Here is a 23,370-nt window from a genome sequence, read left to right as displayed (position 1 = left end):
CTAATTCCAGCCTAGACTAAATACACATTAAAGAAAGGACATTTTCTTGCTTCAAAATTGCCAGCTAGAATTGAATAGAAGCTCTTTATGTAAACTTGTCCCTCAACCCAGGGGTTAAATTATATTTAAGTCACTTTTATCTTGTGGAAAAACCAGGTGTCGGGTAACATTAGATTTAAGGTACATTTAAAGAACGGTTTCTTTCTTTCCATGCTTATGTACAGCAAATAAGTCAACAAAAGAATGGCAAGAGCAAAGATTACCTGAAACTTCTGTTACTAAGCAGTAAAACTATTTCTCTCAAGAAGTGTAGTATTCTTGTGTGATGAAGTAATTCTTCCCTTCCTGTTAATGGAGTTTGTGAATTGTTAAACTACGTTTAAAGTGTTTTAAACATTGTATAACTGCAAAGTGATATTTTAAAAAAAAAAAAAAACTTTAAAAAAGTTTGCAGTGGGGATGGTGGAGGGGGAAGAGAGGAGGTACTTGAGAAAACAGGCAAGTGAAGAAAGCTTGAGCCCCAGGAAATATAGGAATACTAATAGAAGGGATAGCTAAGATTCCCAGAATTTGAACTTGGGGAAAGGTAACAGAAGGAGTACAAAATTTGAAAACTGAAGAGAAAGGGAGTCAATTCTGCACACAGGGCTGACTTCAAGCTTCAGGCTTTTATAGGACTTTAAGATGACACAGCTGTTTAGAATTTAGGGTCAGAGAATTTTATAGCTTGAAGGAAACAGACAATTTATGGTTTTGAGGTTCTCAATCCTTTTTTAGTGTCATGGATCCCTGTGGCAGTCTGGTGAAACCTATGGAACCCGAGCCAGAAAAATATTTTTCAATGCATAAAACAAAATATATAGGATTGCAAAGGAAATTAATCATAATGAAATACTATTATCAAAATATTAAAAATCTCCAAATTTCACGGACTCTAGGTTAAGGACTCTTTAGGTTCTAATAATGATAGTGATACTAGCAGTAAGGATAGCTAACATTTATAGAGTACTTACTATGTGCCAAGTAAAATGTTAATTATGATTTCAACAACTCTTAAGGGTAAATGCTATTATTATCCTGATTTTACACATGAGGAAACTGAGGCAGATTGTCTGGGGTCACACAGCTAGTTAGTGTCTGAGGCTGAATTTGAACTAAGGTCTTCCTGATCCAGGCCCAGCACTCTTTCCACTGTATTACATAGTTGCCCTATTCTAACTTCTTTCATGTTACTAAAAGAGAATGGAGTGAATAAAGGTTAAATTTGCTCAGGTTTTCAATCTATTTTTTGACTCAAGTCGAGCTTCTGCTATAGTGCTGGGCTTAGGTTAGGCTAGTAGCATTCTTTACCTAAAGATGGAAACTGCTCAAAGCTGAATCAGGGAGAGGAATAAGGCTCCCAACAAAAGATCAAGAAAGTTAAAGTGAAGAATATGGTTATACCTTTGTAAAACTACATATGTATTCACTATTTCACTTAATAATATTTGTAGCAATAAAAAGTGACATTTATATACTTCGTTTTGAAGCGTGTAAAGCACTTTATATGCATTTTCACTTGAACTTCACAACTTTCCCTCGAAGTAGATGGATTCTTAAAGATTTCTTAGTGTCCACCTCAGGGAAGGGTTATTTAGATTGTCTTAGTTGGGTCTTGGGGGAAGGTTTCTTTCATCCCTTCCCACACTTCCATGAGCTGCTCCTAATTTTCCAGAGTACATTTCTTCAGAGCTTGGTAAATGTTACTGTTAAGTGGTATAGCAGGTATATCTCCCCTTCATTTGGAGTCTTTTGGGCCCAACTCATATCCTTATGCTTCCATTAAGAAGCATGATTGAAAATCTCAGCATTATATAAAGATAGCTCTGGATTCTCAAAGTCTATGTCAGTTAATATAAGCCTTGGCAGGTTGCACCAGCCTGAGAGAATTTTAAGTACATGTATACAAAGTAATAGAAATATTCTGAGATGACCAGCTGTAAATAACTTTACTGTTCTTAACAGTACAATGATTTATGATTACTTTGAAGGACTTATGATGAAAAATCCTATCTATACTCTGAGAAGAAACTGATGTCTTAATACAAACTAAATCATTAAAAAAAGAATTTTAAGTACAGTTCCAGTAACAAACTGTACCTACTCTGGCTAAGAATGGCTAGGCTGGTTGCCAACAAGTTGGCCATGGGCTGATAACATCCTATAAAACAAACAAAAATACGAAATGTACTTCTGTTCTGTACTTCCACAGAGTGGCAGAAAGGGAGGCAGAGAGAGGGAACTGGAGAGGATATTTTTAGATCGTCCCTATTTATTCATCCAACTGGTGGTACACTAAATGTGAAATCTCTATCCAGTTACCAATGGAATGCTATCAGGAATTTAGAACCTAAGATCTGTGAATTTAAAATATTTTTTTGAGAGTGATATTTAAATATGAGTTTCCTTTGTAGTCTTAAGTATTTTATGATATATGTTTTAAAACATTCTAAAAATAGATTCATGGGCTTCACTAGCTTGCCAAGAACAAAAAAGACTAAGAACCCCAGTGTGCATTTCCATTATAAGTGAAACCACTTTATATTATATATATTATTATATGTTATATTATTATATTATATTATATATATTACATATTATAGATATTAGTATATTATATATATAGTATAGTATATATATATTATATATATATTATAAGTGAGACCACTTAAAAGTCTCATGGAGAAGTGAATAAAGGAGTTGATAGAGATGTTTTTATCTTGTGCCCAAAGGCATCAAACCCCTCCCCCCCATCATTTTATAGGACACTTAGCTATCTTCTCTTACACTGATCCAGATGATCATAAGAGAAAAATTATTGTGAATAATTGCAGTTCAGATGCTAATATCTGTAACACTGGATGAAAAAGTAGAAGAAATCTGCGACTTGAGAAGCTCTCAAAACTAAATGAATGAGATTTTGCTATGAAGTAATTGCATTGTGAAGGGAGGCTTAGAAGATAACAAATCAAATCAACAAGAAGCTAACCCTTTGTAAACTATTTCTCTTATGTGAATAATGAATAAAGTTCTTTAAGAAGAGAAACGGAAAGCAACAAACATGGTGAAGTCCAAAGGACATCACAGAAAATGAAATTGTCTTTATTTTTGTGGAGAGGAAATGATTTGTTATTGACATAGGAATAATTTCTGAATCAACTGCTTTATACCCTCAGCCCTCATTAATTTAAAACGGGGATATAAATCAACATCAAGTTAGAAGAAAGGATAAGATACTTTCTGCACATAATTCCCAATTTAACCTATGTAAACAAACAACTCTTATGCAAAACTCTTACTCTGATTGGGAAGGGTTTCTCTGTCTCTTTGTTTTTCTGTTTCTCTGAACTTCCCTCTTTGGGGTCTCTTGAGTTTGTTTGTGAAATGGAGAAGAGACAGCATTATTTTGAGGGGGAAAGGGAGGGAAGGGAGAAAAGAAAGGAGGTGGGGAGAGGAAGAGAGGGAGATGGATAGGGAGAGGGAGAAAATAAGGGAGAGGGAGAGACAGAAGGAGAGAGTAAGAGAAAAGAAAAGGGGGAGGGAGCAGAGGGAGAGGGAAAATATGATTGAAGGGGGTAGAGAAAACTGCCATAATTGAACATAAGGGATAAGAGTAAAGGTAGAACCTGAAGGATTGCCTTTGGCTTTTAAGAATTGGCTTCCTTCTCACAAGCTGAAGAAAAGAATGAGGAATTACGTTGAGGGGATTTGAGATATAAAATTGGGTAGAGAGAAATCATGCTAGATAACCCTAAATTTTCTTGGTTAAGTATGAAAAAGAAAGGAGAGGAGTGATAATGCGTTCTACTACCCACCAAGTAAAGTTGAAATTCCTCTATCTAGCTCTTTGTGCTCTTCTACACCAGTCTTATCTCAATTCTGTCTTTATACTTTATACTCAGTCAGATTGGAAAATCTTTTGGTTCCTTGAATATTCATGGATCCTATTGTTTCCATGCCTTTGTTGGGGGTGTTTCTTATTCCTGAAATGTCCTCTCTTCACTTTTTCCTCAATTGAATTGTTGATCCTTTAAAGCCATCTCCTCTTCTTTTGTCTTGCCTCTGGTTGATAACAACCTTTCCTTCTAGCTTGACTCATATAACACTTTGTTTTGTAATTCTAATATGCTTATTGTGTAATAATGGGAACTTTCACTGATATCCCTCTCTTATTTTCTTTACTAGACCATCACTTCTTAACTCAATTTTGCATGCTGCACCAAATGGATATTTGTTGGACCCTATGTGAGCCTTTTCTTTCCTACAACATACTTTTAGCAAATAAATATTTATTCATTTATTGGACAACTACTGTGTTTAAGGTACTATATCAGGGAATGATAAGCTATGTGAGAAATAGAGTTACTTCAAAGAGCATAGGGGAACTTGCTAAGAAAGATAGAATACACATAATAAAATAATAATATGTAGAATAGAATTAAAAATACATGAAGTATGGTGTTTTATTAAAAAAAAAATCTCAGAAGGTAGAAATTACTTTTGCCTGAGAGGGTAAAGGCAAGCTTCATTGAAGAGGCTTCATTTGATCTGGGTCTTAAAAGATGAAAAGGTTTTGATTAGGCAAAAATGGGAGGTGGGAAAGGATGTAGAGGAAAGGAATTCTATGCTTGAGATATGGTGTGAGCCAATATGAAAGGCAAGGATCAGATCAGAGAATAATAGTAGTCCAATATGGCAAGAACATAAGAATATATATAAAATGGTATAGTATTGAATGGTAGATTTGATACTCATCCAAAACATAGATTTCACATCAGTTGGGAGAGGTTCTATTTTGGTGGTTGTTTCTCATGGGACTGTGAGTAGTTGAAGACAAGAATGGTTTCTGGTGTCATATCACTAGCCAAATTCATGCCTTATAGCATGAAGGAAAGTAAATCTTCTTGGCTATTTCTAGGAGAATCTGTTGAAGAGTTGGATTATTTACCCATTGAGGTCCACAAGACTGTGTGATATTAAATCACATATATGAGAGAACTGAGGGATGAGAGTACACTGATACTCCATTTTGAGCCTCAAGAATCTAATTGCTTAGAGACTAGACCCTGAAAAGTTAGCACTTAGGGAGTAATCACTTAATTGTTACATCAGCATCATTAATTATGAAGTCCCCTTATATAGCTTTGGTTGAGAGAAGTATAGTTGACTGAATTAAGTATAATTTATTCTCTACATGGCTAGCCAATTTGGCATTTGCTGGAGATAGTAAAGTTGACATAGAAGGCTGTCTATAGATCAGTGCCATTTTTTGGCACGGGGGCTCGATTCTGATCAGAAGCTGCCAGGATTCATCCAAGATTTATAATGATTCAAGAGAAAGGGCTCCCTCTTAATCCATCATTAAATGAGGTTTTCATCTTATAATTTTGAACATAGTGCTCCTCGGAGAACGCATTTTCTGAAGAATCTCTGATGAAAAAAATGATTCCCTTTAGTCTTATGGGTATTTACATGCCCCTAACCTGCTTTCCTAAAAGCCTCCCTAAATCCTCTATATAATGGAAAGCAATACTTAATGTCACTATAGCATCCCATCAAGCTTTACCAGAGTCACATAGGGCATGGCAGGAGTCTTTTGATTTTCAAGGAAACTCGACCAGAATCAGAAGGGATTGATAAAGCCCACTTTTTTTTTTTTTTTTTTTTTACCTGATATTTAATATAGCTTAACTGGGAGAACCTCTTAGTCAGATTATTTAGTAGTTAAAGACCACTGGATTTGGAGAAACAGAGCCCAGACTCAAATTGTAGCCCTGTAATGTGATAAGTAAGCAAGTCATTTACTTTTTTTGGACCTCAAATACCTTATCTGAAAATTAAGGGGATTGGATTAAATTCTTTCCATTTCTGCTTTAAAACTGTGATCCTTTAGGTTTTTGCTGGGTTTAGCCCCTGGGAAAAGGCCTAGCTTTCTTGTGTTCATGATATCTCCTGCATTTCATGGGATTATAAATAACCATGCAATAGTTAGAATTATATTTATTCAAATTGTCTTCTTGCAATTGACTTGGTCAAATGATTTTGTCCTCACAGTCTTACATGTTTTGGGTCTCAGTTTCCCTCATCATAAAATAACTGAGTTGGACTATTAGATGTTGCTTTTAAGTTTGCTTAGTGAGTCTTTGGCAAGAAATACTACACACCATTTTTTGTATAGGCAGAAGCAGGATTGATGAAAGGTTGCATTTTTCTTAAATGAGAAGATCAAAGGAAAAACAGATCTTCCATTGGGGATAGTATGGGCAGAAACTTTCTGAGTTTCCCTAGGACTGAATACTATAATAGCTGATAGAGAATGCTCCCATTTTTAGAAAAGCAAATTTCCTAAACTATTGATTAATTAGTACAAAAGTTAATTTTGTGTAAAACATGCTAATGTTATTAGGTGAATTTTATATTTGCTTTTGTTGACTTTAACCAGAATAAAATGACAATAAGAGGCAGTGTAACCAGACCAAACAATACCAGAATTCAAATTTGGCCAGGAACTATATTTATACAATCTGTATTACCTTCATATCCAATGATGAGTCACCTTGCTGCAAAGTCCATTCATATTTAATGATTGCATGGTCATCTGTGCTTTCTCGGCCATCCAAAGTCAACCAATCTGTAGGCAGCTGCAAAACTACGTCTTGTCCTGCCTTGCTATGTGGAGGCTCATCATATTCTAAGAAAGAAAAAAATATATATATATCAGTGAAATAGAAAAAAAAAATTACCTCCTTTCTATGGCTAACTCCTTACCCCTAAGTTTCTCTTCTCAAAATTCTGTTTCTGGTACTCCTTTCTCTAAATCAGGGTTCTTAACCTGGGATCTGTGCACTTTAAAAAAATATTTTGTTAATATTGCAGTATCACTAAAATCCTATTTGTAATCTTATGTGTCTTATTTTATCAATTTAAAAATATTTTCTGAGGAATCCATAGACTTTACCAGACTGGCAAAGTGGGCCAAGATACCAGAAAAGGTCAAGCCTTTCTACATAGTCTGTCCCTTTTTTAAAAATTCCGTCTATGGGGTAGCTAGATGGCACAGTAGATAGAACACCAGCCCTCAAGTCAGGGGGTCCTGAGTTCAAATTTGATCTCAGACACTTAATGCTTCCTAGCTCTTTGACCCTGGGCAAGTCACTTGATCCCAATTGTTTCAGCAAAAATAAAAAGAGAAATCTCATCTATGCCTAAAATTTCATACCACCTGTATGCTGATTACTTCCAAATCCTTATCCCAAACTTTTTACCTTTCTTTACCTTACCCAAATACTTCTAATTCTAATTGCATGCTTAATAGACTTGATATTTCAATTGCACCTCAAGCTTGATATTCCTCAAATGGAATTCTTCACCCTTTGCCTCCAATGACTCTCCTTTTATTCCTTCCTACCCTCCCTCCAGTCACCTAGGACTGGATACTTAGAATCATATTTGACTCACCCATCTCTCATCTTTCACATCTAGTCAGTCCTATGGATTCTCTCTGTGTCCTCTCTATTACTACTGCCACTAGATAAGACCCTCATTACCTCTTAACCATGAAAATTCATTTCAACAGTCTTCTAACTGCCCTACTTATTCCTGTTTACTTCTTCTTTTTATTGAAGCTTTTTATTTACAAAACATATGCATGGGTAATTTTTCAACATTGACCCTTGCAAAACCTTATATTCCAAATTTTCCCCTCCTTCCCCTCATCCCTTCCCTATATGACAGGTAATTCAATACATGTTAAATATCTTAAAATATATGTTAAATCCAATATATGTATACATATTTATCCTGTTTACTTCTTAGTATGAAAATTTATACTATCTTTTGCTGCCTGATTCATTTAAGGATCATAGAATCTTAGATTTCAAAGGGATCTCAGAAATAATATATTCCTATATTTTACTTGATAGATGAACATCTTTGAAAAGAAGGCATCTAGCCTTTGCTTAAACAATTCCATTGATATAGAATATTAGTACTTCATAGAATAGCTCATTATATTTTTGGAGAGTTCTAATTGTAGGGAAGATCCTTCATATTTAAGCTCTTGCCTACCTTCTATTACTGGCCTTAATCCTGTCCTTTGAGACTTCATAGAATGAAAAAATTATTACCTCTTCCACATCACAGAGTCATCTGAAGACAGATGTCACTTAGTGGTTTCTTTCCAGGCTAAGTAGTCTCACTCACATTTTTCAACAGTTCTCCATATAACATCTTTTTGAATTCCCTTACCATCTTGGACATCTTTTCGTATACTTCAGCTTCTAAGGGTTCCTTTCAAAATGGGGATTAATATGGCATAGTGGACTTTGTGTTGAACTGAGAATCAGTAAGATCTGAGTTCAAATGATGCCTCTGGTACTTATTAGCTGTGTGAAAATGAGCAAGTCACTTAACTTTTCAGAGCTCTAGATCTGTGAAATTCCCTAATGGAGTTGTTCTAGAAAGGCTAGATGGCCTCTTTGCTGGGATATTCATTTCTCAGGTGGAATACAGGACCATATTATTTTTGATGTCCCTTTGGAATCTAAGATTCCATAATACTTAGATTAATCAGGCAGCAGAAAACAGTATGGATTTTTATACTAAGAAGTAAAAAGAGTATAAAATAATACCTGTAGTTTTGTCTCAAAGGATTGTTGTGAGGCTCAGTTGAAATTATTTATATAAATATATAATTTATTTATTTATGTTTCACAAACTTTAAAAATATATCATAGATATCAGTTATTTTTAGTGTATGCTATTTCCAGAATTAAGCATTATATTGCAGGTGTGGCCATATTAGCACAGAGCTCAGTATCTCCATTGAGTTAACTACCTATTTTTATTAATATAATGTAAAAATGCTTTTGGGTACCCTTAAATCTTATTCCCTATAGCCTAGTCACATCTCTCTAATCTAGTATTTATGAAATTGATTTCTTGAGTTGAACTGCAGTACAATTATTTGATTTGGTCTTTCATTACAACCTTTTTGGATCCTGATTTGATCAAAGTTGTTATCCATCTCAGTTCATTTTATCTGCCAGTTTGTTAAGCATGCCAGCTGAAAAAATATTGTCACTGAAGTCACTGAAAAAATATTGAAGAGGCCTGAATCTAATGGAATAACATTAGAGTCCTCCCTCTAGTCTCAGTGGATTTAGATGGAAGGAATCTTAAAGATTATTTAGTCTAATGATATTACAGATCTTATTTTACTTATATTACAGAAAAATAAGGCCCAGTAATTATTGATAAAGTTAGGATGTAAACTTATATCTTCTGACTCTTAATATGGAATTCTTTCCTTTTACCTCCAGCTGAAAGTATAAATCTCCTTTGCCTGAATTCCCACAGTACTTGGTTTATATCTCTCTTATAGCATTTTTTTTCCACGTTCCATCTTATGTTTATAATTTGTCTTCCTGTCACCTTCCAAACTAGATTATGAACTCTTTGAAGACATGATTTTTTATTTCTACAGGTCTAGAGCATATCCTCTATGCATTTATATTCTGATTCATGCTCTACTTTATCAATTCATCTTTTCTCACTAGCTAAAATACAAACTCCTTGAAATCAAGGACCATGTAGTTCATCATTGCATCCTCCTGGCAACTAACATAATCCTTTCAAAGTGGTAGATACTCAGTAAATATTTGCTGAATAAGAATATTACTCTCCCTACAAATATTATTTGTCATTGAACATTAAACAATTCCTTAACAGAATGGAGGTACTCTTATAAAATGATTATTGATAAAAAGAATTGCTGCTTATTAAAATCTGCTGCATTCATGGCTTTTCTTTTTAAAAAAATTAGTATTCTGCAGAAATATTAACACCCTTGGAGCTAGTAAATAATACTATTATGAATCCTATTGAAGAAGACATGGGGAGCTTGGTTGTCAATAAAAACAAACCAATATTACCAGTACAGACTCATAGTGTTATATTCTATGATTATTCAAGTTTGGGAAAGTACTGTTCCTTAAATTAAATTTGTAACTTAATTCATATAACAAAATTTTGTTATATGACTACAAGGGATACATCATTTTCCCCCTTCTTATTTTATACTTATGAAAAATAATTTTTAGGGCAGCGAGGTGGCACAGTGGATAGAGCACCAGCCCCGAAGTCAGGACAACTGAAGTTCAAATCTGGCCTCAGACACTTAACACTTTCTAGCTGTGTGATCCTGGGCAAGTCACTTAACCCAATTGTTTCAGCAAAATAATAATAATAATAATAATAATTTTAAAAAGTGTATATATGTATGCATATATTTGTATATAACTCTATAGCTCTTTATCTTTAGAACTCCAAGTTTCTAGTTTTTTAACTTATTTCCTCCTTCTCCCTACTATATCTCATTCAGTGCCTCCTTACTGTGCCTCACACACATTCAATTTCTAGTTGGCAATTTTCAATTCTCATCCCCTTCATATAAGGAATACTCTCTATGTTCATTTCTATCTCCTGGATTCTTTGTTTTTCTTTTATTCCAAATAAGATCTACCTTCTGTAAGAAGGTTTTCTCAGTCTTTTTAAATTTTAATGCTTTCCAAGATTCTCTCTCCAATTTATATTCCTTTCTCCCAAATTTTCATTTGAAAGTGATTTAGTGAGTTAAACATATCTATTAGAAAGTTGTGATTGATAGAAGCTACATTTTGTATTTTACAAAATAATATAAACAAAGTAATGCCCATCGTTTGGGAAATGTCCAAACTGTAATAACTGAAAATGATGGAATGCTGCTGCACTGTAAAATAGATGAATATGAAAAACACACAGTGGAATAGGGAAACATGAACTGTTACAGAATGAAATAAGCAGAGAACAGAAAACAGTATACATATAAAATGATTCTAATAATATAAATGGAAACAGAAAGACATTAATGATGAAGCCTGACCCTGAAAAAGAGAATCTTTTCTCCTTTTTTTGTAGAGACAGGTGATTATAGATACAAAACACTACATAAGTTGCTGAACTTGATAGAAATGTTGATTGATTTTGTTCAACTTGTATTTTATTATAAGGGAAAAATAACTTTTTGTATAGGAGAAAGGATTAGGGATATTTTAGAAAATATAGGTAATATAAAAACAAAAGATATTGATACCATTTTTTAAAAAGTTAAGGTAATCTATACAGCAAAATGATACTTCTAAAATGAAAAGAGAAGACATAGAATGGAAAAGTAAATTTACAGTAAATAAAGATCTGAATATATAGTTCTAAACCAGAACAAAGGTTAAAAGGGTTACGAACTAACAATTTTTGAAAGTGGAAATATTAGTTCACAATTACATGAAAAGATGTTCAAACTATCTAATAATCAGAGAAGTGCAGACTAAGACAAAGTTGTCATTTTACACTTAAAAAATAAAAATATAGCATAAAAATATGAAATTCAATAATTCAACAATGATGGAATTGTGAAGAAACAGATACTAATATGGTGCTGCACATTAGCATAATATAACCCTTGAACTATTATAATAGACTGCTGGATGGTTTCCTTGTCTCAGATTTTTTCCTACTCCAGTGCACGCTCTATTCACCTGCCATACTGATCTTTCTTAGGAGGAGGTCTGACCATGTCACTAATTATTCAATAAACGCCAGTGGCCCTTTATCACTTTCAAGGTCAAATACAAAATTCTTAGTTTGACATTCAAAGCTATTCATAACCTGACCCTCACCCAACTTTCCAGTCTTTTAACTTATTTCCTCCTTCTCCCTACTATATTTCATTCAATAACTCTGGTCTCCTTTTTTGTGCCTCACACAAAACACTCATCTCTAGTTGGCAATTTTCAGTTCTATGGAATACTCTCTATGTTCATTTCTGTCTCCTGGATTCCCTAGTTTTCTTTAATTCCAGCTAAGATCTCACCTTCTGTAAGAAGGTTTTCTCAATCTTCTTTAATTTTCCAAGTTTATCTCTCCAATTTATATATTAAAAAATTTTGTTTCTAATTACATGTAAAAATCTTGTATATATCCTTGAATATATTGTTTCCATGTTGTTTTTCAATTAGATTGTGAACTCTGATAGACAAGGATTGTATTTTGCCTTTCTTTGTATCTACATTGATTAGCATAGAACCTGACATAATGCTTAATAATTTTCTGACTTGAAGAACAATGGAGCAATATACAGTAAGAATCACAAAGTTGATAATACTTCTTGACACTTTGCTTCCAGTATGAATTTGTTCTAAAATGTATAATAAAAAGAAAAAAAGCCTTATCTGTACAAAATAATTCATAGCAACTTTACTTATGAAAGAAAAAAAAGACTTAAAGACTCTGTTGGTTTAATAAATGATGAAATATTAATATAATAGAACTCCTAATTCCCTTTAAAGTTTAGCTCAAGGGCCACTTCCTTTGACAAACATTTCCTGATTTCTTGGGTGGCTGGTTACTTTCACCTAGGCATATTTTGAGATTCAAATCTGACAATGTATAAAGCACTTTGCAAACTTTAAAAGCCCATATAAATGCTTCTAGTCACTAAGCTGTCTACTGTGGTGATGACTTCCTTCTTTAATCCTCCTTCTGTACTTCTATTGGGCTCAAGCAATATTTGTAGAGTAAGGTAGGGGTTTGCTAGTAAACATTCAACAACTGTTTTCGCTGGAAAAATAATATATTTTTTAATTTTAAAATTTCACCTGCATTAGTAACACTTTATCAAGTCTAGACATTCAAACAATAAATCATGCTCCAATTTGTAGGAAGTGTAAATGCTCACACTGAGAATTTAACAATTGAGGGAATAGAGCTGGTTTACATACTTTTAGTCTTATTCTTTTTTAGTTTTGTCTTTGTACTACTTCCAATGTCTATGCAGTGTCTAGCACAAAGGAGGTGCCTAATAAATCCTTATTGCGGATTAATAAAGCCACAGTTGATGGATTGTTATATTGTAATAAAATAGCAAGCAAGAAGCATATAAAGAAAAGAAAAGAAAGATTTACATGAAGCCAGATCACCAGAATCAGCACTATATACAGACTATAACTATACTTTAAAAATGAAATAAAGCAAAGCCAAAGGTTTTGGAACCTTAAATGAACTTCAGTAGGGCCAGAGAGCAAATGCTTTTCTTGTTTGTTTTTTAATTTCTTTGGTTCTTCTTTGTTTACTGCTTTTTATGTCTTCTATTATGTAAGGTTTTACTCTGTATTTTATATGAAGTTCTTTTGATTATTTGTTGATAGTTATTATATTTTAATATATTAAAAAATAAGCCAATCCCTATTCCCTTTACAAAAAATAAATCCACAGAAAATATTAACAACCTAAATTTTCACCTAAGTTTTTTAAAAAAGAGAATTCTATATTTTTTCTAACAGGCAACTAATATGCAATATAATTAGATGAGTTTTTGCTTCATGGCAAAACTAATAGCAAACTAAGCATATGTTCATTCTTGTGACTGTCTGGTATTTAAAAATTTAAGACTAATTGTATTCTTTAAAATATTAATATTGCCATCTGTTTTAGGGTTGAAAATATCTTGAAGTGCAATAAGGCACACTAGTATTTAAACACTCAATAGTGAGAGAAATTATTGTTAATAACCAATGATTTGGAGAGATTCAGAGTTTCCTCCCTTTTCTAAAGTCCTGAATTCAAAAGTTCATTTCTTGAAGGAAAAATCCTTCATTATCAGTAATAACTGATAATGAGATTAGATTAGCTTTCTTAGAAATCTTATTCAGATCCTATCCATTGTGCTCTACTCAGGTTTGGGTGGGAATAAATTATTTGAATAGATTACCCAAGGGTAGGGGTTATCTAAGTATGACATAATGTCATTTTCAGCCCCTCATTGTAATATTTATTATCTCATTGTTAACCACTCACAATTGATTGCCATCTGATGGGAAACATCCCTTTTCAATAGGCATAATTGTCTTTGGTCTAAGAAAGAGATGACCAATGACCATCCTTTTATTAATAATAAATTAATAATAATTTCATTAATAATTTATCAATAAACATTCTGGCATTATTAATGAAAATGATTAAATTATCCAGAAATTATCTCTCAAACTTTTAAAATATCATAATAGATAACTTTAGCATAAATTTGAATAGAAGAAACATCATGTCATAAGAAAATAATAATGGTGATGATAGCTAACATTTGGATAGCACCTACTCTGTGTCAAGCGCTGTACTGAGTGTTTTACAAATATTAACTCATTTGATCATCACAGCAACACCAGGAGGTAGGTGTTAATGAGAAAATGTTCTGCTTCTTAAATAGCATTTTTACAGCAGATTTACTATTTCTCTCCTACTTCCCACTAACAAAACCATCGTTCAAATTTTGGTCTTGACTCACCTCTGTTCTTGTCACTTTCAATTAATTTGACAATGCTCTCAAGTTATTTCTCTCACCAATGAGATGACTCCACTCCATTTCCAAACTCTTTAATCATACTATCTAAGCATGACCCATTTAAGGGTATATGGCACTAACCTCCTGACTATTAATTTAGGTAGTGATGTATTTACAAGAACTTTTAGAGACAAAAAAAGCTCTATAAAACTGTATGTATGCGTGTACTACTTGAGTTAAATTGCAATTTTAACTTTCAGTTATAATCTTGACTCTAAGGTAGTATTTTAAGATTTGCAACATTATTTCTTCACAGCAATCCTGTGAGGTATGTAATAGAAACATCTTCTTTTTTTGCAAATGAGGAAACTGAGGGTCTGAAAGGTTACATGACTTGACCATGGTTGCAATTACTTAGAGGCAGGACTCAAGACATTTCCCCCCACTCTTTCCAATAATATGGTCTGCATAGAAAGAAGTATAAAATAAAATGGAAAATATGGTAGAATTGGAGCAAGAGAGAACATCTGTTCCCAATGGTTGCTTCCCCATTCTCTTTTTGTAGGTGTAAATGCTGTCAGACAGTCTCCTACACAGCATAGCAAGGAAACTGCAGATGTCTATTCTATAACAAAGAATCAAAGTGAATTCGTAGTTTGAATGTTTATAACTATTGGTTATGCCAGTCACTGTCTTTAATGGCTTCCTAACTATTTCCACATCTGAACCAGGGCTCTTCCCTTACTCACTTTAGGATAAAACTTCTATTTAGTTTATTTAGCACTTTACAATTCACTCCCAACCCATCTTTCTTGCCTCATCATCTATTATTTATTGTCCTTTCTGCAATCTTTAGTCTGTCTTCCTCACTCACTGCACTTCTCTTGCCTCTGTCTTTGCAAGGCAGTCTCTCATGCCTAAATGCACCCTCCTAACTCTTCTCTCATGAACCCCCTTATTCCTTCAAGATGAAGCTTAAGCATCATGCTCTATATGAAGCCTTTTAATTACTTCTCTTGTTTCCAGGGACAACTAGGTAGTGCTTATGGATAGACTCAAAGATGGTCTCAGATACCTACTAGCTGTGTGATTCTGGGCAAGTCACTTAGCCTTGCTTACCTCAATTTCCTCATCTGCAAAATGAACTGGAGAAGGAAATGGCAAACCAGTCCAGTATTTCTGCCCAGAAAACCCCAAATGGGGTTGCGAAGAGTAGGAACTGAACAAAAACAATCTGATATTGTATTTATTCTGTATATATTTATGTATTTTCTGGAGAAAGGAAGGAAACAAGCATTTCTTACTTGAAGTTGGGCATTATGCTAAGTACTTTATAAATATTTCTTGTTTGATCTTCATAACAACTCTGGGACATAGGTGCTATTATTATCCACATTTTATAGTCTAAGAAACTGAAAGAGATTAAATGACTTGATCAGGATGACATAGTAAGTTGTCAAGTCATATTTGAGCTCTTTACTACAAATATAGAATCACTGTTCTACACATTGTATCACCCACCTGTCTGACCCAATAGAATGTAAACTCCTTTAGAGTACTGATATTTTTGTCTTTGTGTTTTAGGTCTAGCAGATTATTTGTCAAATAGAAGGTACTTGATAAAGCCTTGCTGTTTTATTACTTCCCACTCTTCTCCATAGTACCAAAAATGACCTTACCTCCTCTTACTTTGTAGGTTATACTTTCTCCTTATAATCAGGATATATATATATATGTTCATTTTTTTTTTTTTTTTTTTTTAATAGCCTTTAATTTACAGGATATATACATGGGTAACTTTTACAGTATACTTGCCAAACTCTTGTTCCAATTTTTTCACCTCTTACCTCACTCCCTAAATGGAGGATGACCAGTGATGTTAATATTTAAAATATAATTAGATACACAATAAGTATACTGACAAAACATTATTTTGCTTACAAAAGAACTTGTACTTTGTTGTACAATTAGCTTGTGAAGGAAATAAGATGCAGGTGTGCATAAATATAGGGACTGGGAATTCAATGTAATGGTTTTTAGTCATTCCCAGAGTTCTTTTCTGGGTATAGCTAGTTCAGTTCATTACTGTCATTAGAAATGATTTGGTTGATCCTGTTGAGGATGGCCTGATCCATTTCGGATGGTCATCATCTAGTATTGTTAGTATAAATGATCTCTGGTCCTGCTCATTTCATTAGGTCAGTTGTGTAAGTTCTCCAGGCCTTTCTGAAATCATCCTGTTGGTCATTTCTTTACAGAAAGTAATTATTCTTAATTCTTACATACAATTTTTCAGCTTCTCCAACTGATGGACATCCATTCGTTTGTTTCTAGCCACTACAAAAGGGCTGCCACAAACATTCGTGCACAGGTCCCTTCCTTCTTTATAATCTTTTGGATATAATCCCAGTAGTAACACTGCTGGATGGGTATGACAGTTTGATAACTTTTTGAGATGTTCCAAACTTACTTCTCCAAATGGTTGGATTGTTCACAACTACCAACAATGAATCAATGTCCAGTTTTCCACATCCTCAATCACATTATTTTTCCTGTCATCTTAGCAATCTGACAGGTGTGTAGTGGTATCTTAGAGTTGTCTTAATTTACTCTGATTAATAATGACTTGGAGCATCTTTTCATTGACTAGAAATAGTTTCAATTTCTTCATCTGAGAATTGTCTGTTCATATTCCTTTGACCATTTTTCAATTGGAGAATGGTTTGATTTTTATAAATTAGAGTTAATTTCTATATATTTTGGAAATGAGGCCTTTATCAGAACCTTTGACTGTAAAATATTTTCCCAGTTTATTGCTTCCTTCTAATCTTGTCTGCATTAGTTTTGTTTTGTAAAAAACTTTTAGTTTGGTATAATCGAAATTTTCTATTTTGTGATTGTAATGATCTCTGTTCTGCTTTGGTCATAAAACCTTTCCCTTCCACAGGTTCTGAGAGGTAAACTATCCTATGTTCCTCTAATTTTTAATAATCTCATTCTTTATGCCTGGTCATGAACCATTTTGACCTTATCTTGGTGTAGGCTTAAGTATGGATCAATGCCTAGTTTCTGTATATTAGTTCCAATTTTCCCAGCAATTTTATCAAAAGTAGTTCTTATCCCAAAAGTTGGGATCTTTGGTTTGTCAAAGACTAGGTTATATTTGTTGATTGTTTTATCCTTTGAACCTAATCTTTCCACTGATCAACTAATCTTTCTTTAGCCAATACCAAATAGTTTTGGTAACTGCTTCTATAGTATAGTTTTAGATCTGGTACAGGTTTACCATCTTGATTTTTTTTTTATTAATTCCTTGAAATTTTGACCTTTGTTTTTCCATATGAATTTTGTTGTTATTTTTTCTAGGTCATTAAAATAGTTTTTGGGAGTCTGATTGGTATAGGCCAAATAAATAGATTAGTTTAGGTAATATTTATCTTTATTATATTTGTCCCTATCCAAGAGATTTATATTTTTCCAATTGGTTAGATAGACTTAATTTGTGTGAAAAAGTGGTCGTATTTTGCTCATAAAGTTTCTGATTTTCCTTGGCAGATAGATTCCAATATTTTATATTTCAGTAGTTACTTTAAATGGAATTTCTTTTGTAACTCTGACTGTTGGATTTTGTTAGTGATATATAAGAATGCTGATGATTATGTGGGTTTATTTTATAACCAGCAACTTTGCTAAAGTTGTGGATTATTTCTAATAACTTTTTGCAGAATCTCTGGGTTTGTATACATGTCATCGGAAGAGTGATAATTTGGCTTCTGCTGCCTTTCTTTTTAACTCTTTCTCAGCTCTTATTGCATAGCTAGCTTTCTAATACAATATTAAATAGTAACGGTGATAGTGGCAACCTTGTTTCCCAGATCTTATTGGGAATGGTTGCAGTTTGTCTCCATTATATAGATGCTTACTGATGGTTTTAAATAGGTGTGCTGATTATTTTAAGGAAAAGTCCATTTATTCCTATACTTCAAGTGTTTTAATAGGAATGGATGTTGGATTTTATCAAATGCTTTTTCTGCATCTATTGAGAATGATCATATGGTTTTGTTAATTTGGTTAACATAGCCAATTATATTGATAGTTTTCCTAATATTGAACCAGCCCTGCATTCCTGGTATAAATCCTACTTGATCATAGTGTATTATCTTGGAGATGATTTTGTAGTCTTTTTGCTAATATCTTATTTGATTTTAGCATCAATATTCATTAGGAGATTGGTCAAATTTTTCTCTGTTTTCAGCCTACCATATGTTCATTTTTTCCCTTTTTTCTTTTTCTTTCTTTTTAATCATTATAAATTTTTATTGACAGAACCCATGCCAGGGTGATTTTTTACAACATTATCCCTTGCACTCACTTCTGTTCCAATTTTTCCCCTCCCTCCCTCCACCTCCTCTCCCAGATGGCAAGAAGTCTTATACATGTTAAATATGTCACAGTATATCCTAGATACAATATATGTGTGCAGAACCGAACAGTTCTCTTGTTGCACAGGAAGAATTGAATTCATATATCTATATGTTTATATAGAGAGAGATAGAGATAGATACATGGATATTCCTATAAATGAATATTTAATCCAGAAATAAGCCACTGCTCAAGTTACTTTCTGTGCTTAGAACATGGTCTTTCTCCCTCTTTCAAAGACTAATACTTAAATGAAGGCCTTCTAATTCTTTCTGTCCCTAGAAAAATGTCTCATATACATTCCTTTATTCTATATTCAAAATGAAAGGAAATAAATTCTAGAGTTTTTTGAGTATTCACACAAGAAATAATTTATACTAATAGAAAATATAGTTATTTCCCAAATTTTCTCTATCCTCCTTGACACAAGTTTGGAAACTCTTGATTTATACAAAATCTTTCTTTACAGGATAAAGATATGTGCTCATTGACTAGAAAAATGTATTTCTATCTTTATTCAACAAGTTTTAATTGAATTCTATTCCAGGCATCAATTTTTGACTGTACCTTAAATTATCATTAAATATTAAATTAAATTATTATTATTAATTAAATTAAAGTACCTTAAATTATCAAACTCAATCACTTCATTTTACAAATAAGGAAGCTAAAGATAAGCAATTTTCTCCAGATCATAAGCTAATTTATTGCAGAGCTAGGACTAGATTCCAAGTTTTTTTTTACTCACAGATTATCTCCCTGAAAACTCGTAGCAACATCTTGTTCTACCTGTCTACACTACTAAATAATAACAGCCTTACATTTATACAGTGCTTTCAAGTTTATTTTTTTTTTTATTAAAGCTTTTTATTTACAAAACATATGCATGGGTGATTTTTCAACACTGACCCTTGCAAAACCTTGTGTTCCAAACTTTCCCTCCTTCCCTCCATCCTCTCCCTAGATGGCAGGTAATCCAATACAGGTTAAATATGTTAAAATATGTTAAAATGTATACATATTTATACAATTATCTTGCTTTCAAGTTTAAGAATGTTATTCCTTTTAACATTCCTACCCAATACCTCCTCTGTCCTGAAATCATGAATGAATAACAAAGCATGTCTTGAGCATATGTTCCTTGCACTGTGAAGTAGAAGATGAAATGAGATATGAAATAGAGATATGAACTGAAAAAAAAAATGAGTTAGTCCCTGCTCTCAAGAGAATCACGTCACGTTCAATATAGCTGTTTACCAGGCAGGGGAGTTTAGAGGGTATATTTTAGGAAGAATTTTTTTTTAAAGTAAGATTTCTAATGGCTCAAAGTATGGCCGATTAAAAAGTTGACTTGTAACAATTTGGCTACCTTATTCATCTAAAATATTTTACTCCCATATTTTCCTTAGTGGTTTGGGTGACTAAAGTGTCACTTTATTGAGATGGTGTTAAAATTTAAGAATTAGAGCTTCCCTTCACAGATACAGGAAAAAATGTTTTATTCCTTTGGAAAAAAATAATTCTAAAAATAGTTTGTTAGCTAGAAAATCATATCCTTTTCTGGGATATAAATAATGAGGAGGAGGAAGAAGAATATTGAGTCAGCTACAAGCTTCAATATTTTAAACCTCTCTTTGGCTTGAAGTAGTTTATTTGGCTTTTTAGCTTTTTTGACTTAAAAGTTTTAAAAACTTCAGATATTAAAATGATAAATGAAATAATTTAGCATGTGTTATAATATATTTGTTTCATTACAATAATTGTGGTGGCTATTAGAGTTCAAAATATCATATATTTAGAGTTGGAAAAGTCTTTAGAGGTCATTTAGTTTAATTCTGTCATTTTGCTGATTTAAGAATTGAGGCACAGAGAAATTAAAAATAACTTTCCTATTCCAACAGATTTGTGATGGAGAACCATCTGCATTCAGAAAGAGGATTATGGGGACTGAATGTAGATCACAACATAGTATTTTCACCTTTTTTGTTGTTGTTTGCTTGATTTTTTTCTTTTCTTTCTTTTTTTCTTTTTGACCTGATTTTTCTTGTGCAGTACGACAAATGTGCAAATATGTATAGAAGAATTGCACATATTTAATATATATTGGATTACTTGCTGTCTAAGAGAGAGGGTGAGGAGAAGAGAGAGGGAAAAATTTTTCTTCCTCCCTCCCCCACATCTTCACTCCCTTAGACAGCAAGCAATCCAGTACAGATTAAATTTATGCAATTCTTCTAAACATATTTCCACATTTATCATGCTGCATAACAAAAATCATATCAAAAGGGGAAAAAAACATGAGAAAGGCCAATAAACAATAACCAAAGAAGGCAAAAATACTATGTGTTGATTCATATTCAGTTTCCATAGTTCTCTCTGGATGTGGATGGCTGTCTTCATCACAAGTTTATTGGAATTGGACTGAATCACCTCATTGTTGAAAAGAGCCAAGTCCATCAGAATTGGTCATCAAATAATCTTCTTGTTAATGTGTACAATGTTTTCTTGGCTCTACTAACTTCAATTTGCATTAGTTCATGTAGGCCTCTCCAGGACTTTCTGAAATCATGCTGTTGATCATTTCTTATAGAACAGTAATATTCCATAACATTCATATACCATAACCTTTTTAGCCATTCTCCAACTGATAGGCATCCAATTCCTTGCCACTACAGAAAGGGCTGCTACAAACAATTTTGAACATTTTTTTTATGATCTCTTTGGGATACACTGCTGTGTATCCCAAGTAGAAACACTGATGAATCAAAGGGTATATGCACAGTTTGATAACACTTTGGGCATAGTTCCAGATTGCTCTCCAGAATGGTTGGATCACTTCATAATTCTACCAACAATGTATTAATGTCCCAATTTCTCACATCTTCTCCAGAATTTATCTTTATCTTTTCCTATCATCTTAACCAATCTGAGAGGTATAAAGTGGTACTCAGAGTAGATCAAATCTATTTAGAAGAGGTCTAGGCTGTAAGTGAAACAATTGTGAGGGCCCTGGGGAACCAAGTTTCAAATTATCTGAAGAAGATACTAAAATATGGGGAAAAAATCTAAGACATTGTTATAACCAAAAAGATGAACAAGAGAACATAAATTAATAACACTTGTCTATTTCTCATCTATATAAAATTTCTTTGGGAATAATAATACATACATTGAAACTATTCTTAATAAGGATATTAGAAGGGAATAAGAAAGGCTTTGTCGGCAAAATTCCAAAGAAGACAATTCTTTACAATCACAGAATTGACATAAAGATGAAAAGACTATTGTGCTTATTATTTACTGACTATAAACAGATTTATGCTGTAGAGGGAGGGGAGGGATCAAGCAATTATTAAGTGCCTACCATGTACCAAGTTGGATAAGTGCTTTATGAATATTATGTCATTTGTACACAGTACTCTAAAGTCCATGCTCCAAAATGTTCTCTCATTCATGTAAAAATTGTATAAGATTCCTAGTAAGATACAACAAGAAAAATAACCTCATTCAATGACTCCCTAATTACTAATATCAACTGATGTATATAAAAGTGAGAAATGTATGCTTTCCAAAGTATTTGCTACTGACATGAATGAGATTCAGATTGGAAGTCAAGTCAAAGTGGGATTCCCAATGGATTATGAAGTTTTCCATTTTGCTCCAGTTTGGGGGATGATTGTATCAAGACCTGGAACACTGCCAATTTTTTTGGATGATATCCATAACTACTCAAAACTGTATGGTCTAATTATATGGTAAAAACCAAGTGAAAATAAATACTTATTCTCTATTTTAATTACATGATATAAAATTTGGTAGATAATCTATAGCATTCATTAGTAGAATTATCTTGGGCATACCTACAAATGGGCCCAGAATTGAACCAGAGTAAGTGGGTTGAATTGCTTTGGAAAATTATGAAATTCCTTTAATAAACTCAAATTGTCCATGAAACAAAGTCCAGTCTTTCCATTGACATTATATGGGTAAAAATCATGAAACACTTTAGTTTCCAAAGGCTAATGGGTAGGAACCCATTGGGACACATTATAAAGAAGGAGTTATGAAGGAGGAAGGGAGAAAAGGTTGTGATCCAAGAAGCATATATGCAAAATGAACTGATTAGTAACATGGTAAGAGTGAGAGATTAGAAATGGATAGCTTGAGAATTCCTGGTGTTCTAGGCATGGATCTTATTTGATGAAATGGAATGCTTAGAGTCTGAGTATGAAGACAAATAGTTATTTACTGAGATAGAAAATGGTTCACAGTGATAAAGAATGATCATAGCTTCTGAGTAGAGGCAACATGTAAAGAGCTAAAACTGTCAGTCAAGATTAATGATTTGTTCTTTGAAAGTACACTTCTTTTTGGATGGTTCTTCATCCAGTAATCTATGTCGACACCCAAAATTATCTACTTTGTAGGAGTTCCTTATTAACTCTAGCTGTACCATATCTGCACTATAGACTAACACAGATTTCAGCTTACCACAACTAGTAGCCTTCCAATGTTGCAAGAAAACTAGGAAGACCCAC

General features: G+C 33.1%; 1 protein-coding gene across 1 annotated transcript in view; it reads right to left on the bottom strand.

The window, feature by feature from the left end:
• Positions 1-23,370, bottom strand: part of LRP11 (LDL receptor related protein 11) — a 97,027-nt gene that overhangs the window by 59,185 nt on the left and 14,472 nt on the right. Inside the window, exon 2 of the mRNA XM_023503266.2 lies at positions 6,573-6,730. Within this exon, the coding sequence (XP_023359034.2) occupies positions 6,573-6,730 (158 nt within the window). The remainder of the gene's footprint in view (positions 1-6,572; positions 6,731-23,370) is intronic.

This window comes from Sarcophilus harrisii, chromosome 4 (genome assembly GCF_902635505.1).
Source record: "Sarcophilus harrisii chromosome 4, mSarHar1.11, whole genome shotgun sequence".
In the NCBI taxonomy this organism is placed as follows: Eukaryota; Metazoa; Chordata; class Mammalia; order Dasyuromorphia; family Dasyuridae; genus Sarcophilus; species Sarcophilus harrisii.
Note: the sequence above shows the minus strand (reverse complement) of the source record. Positions and strands in the feature narration are given on the sequence as shown.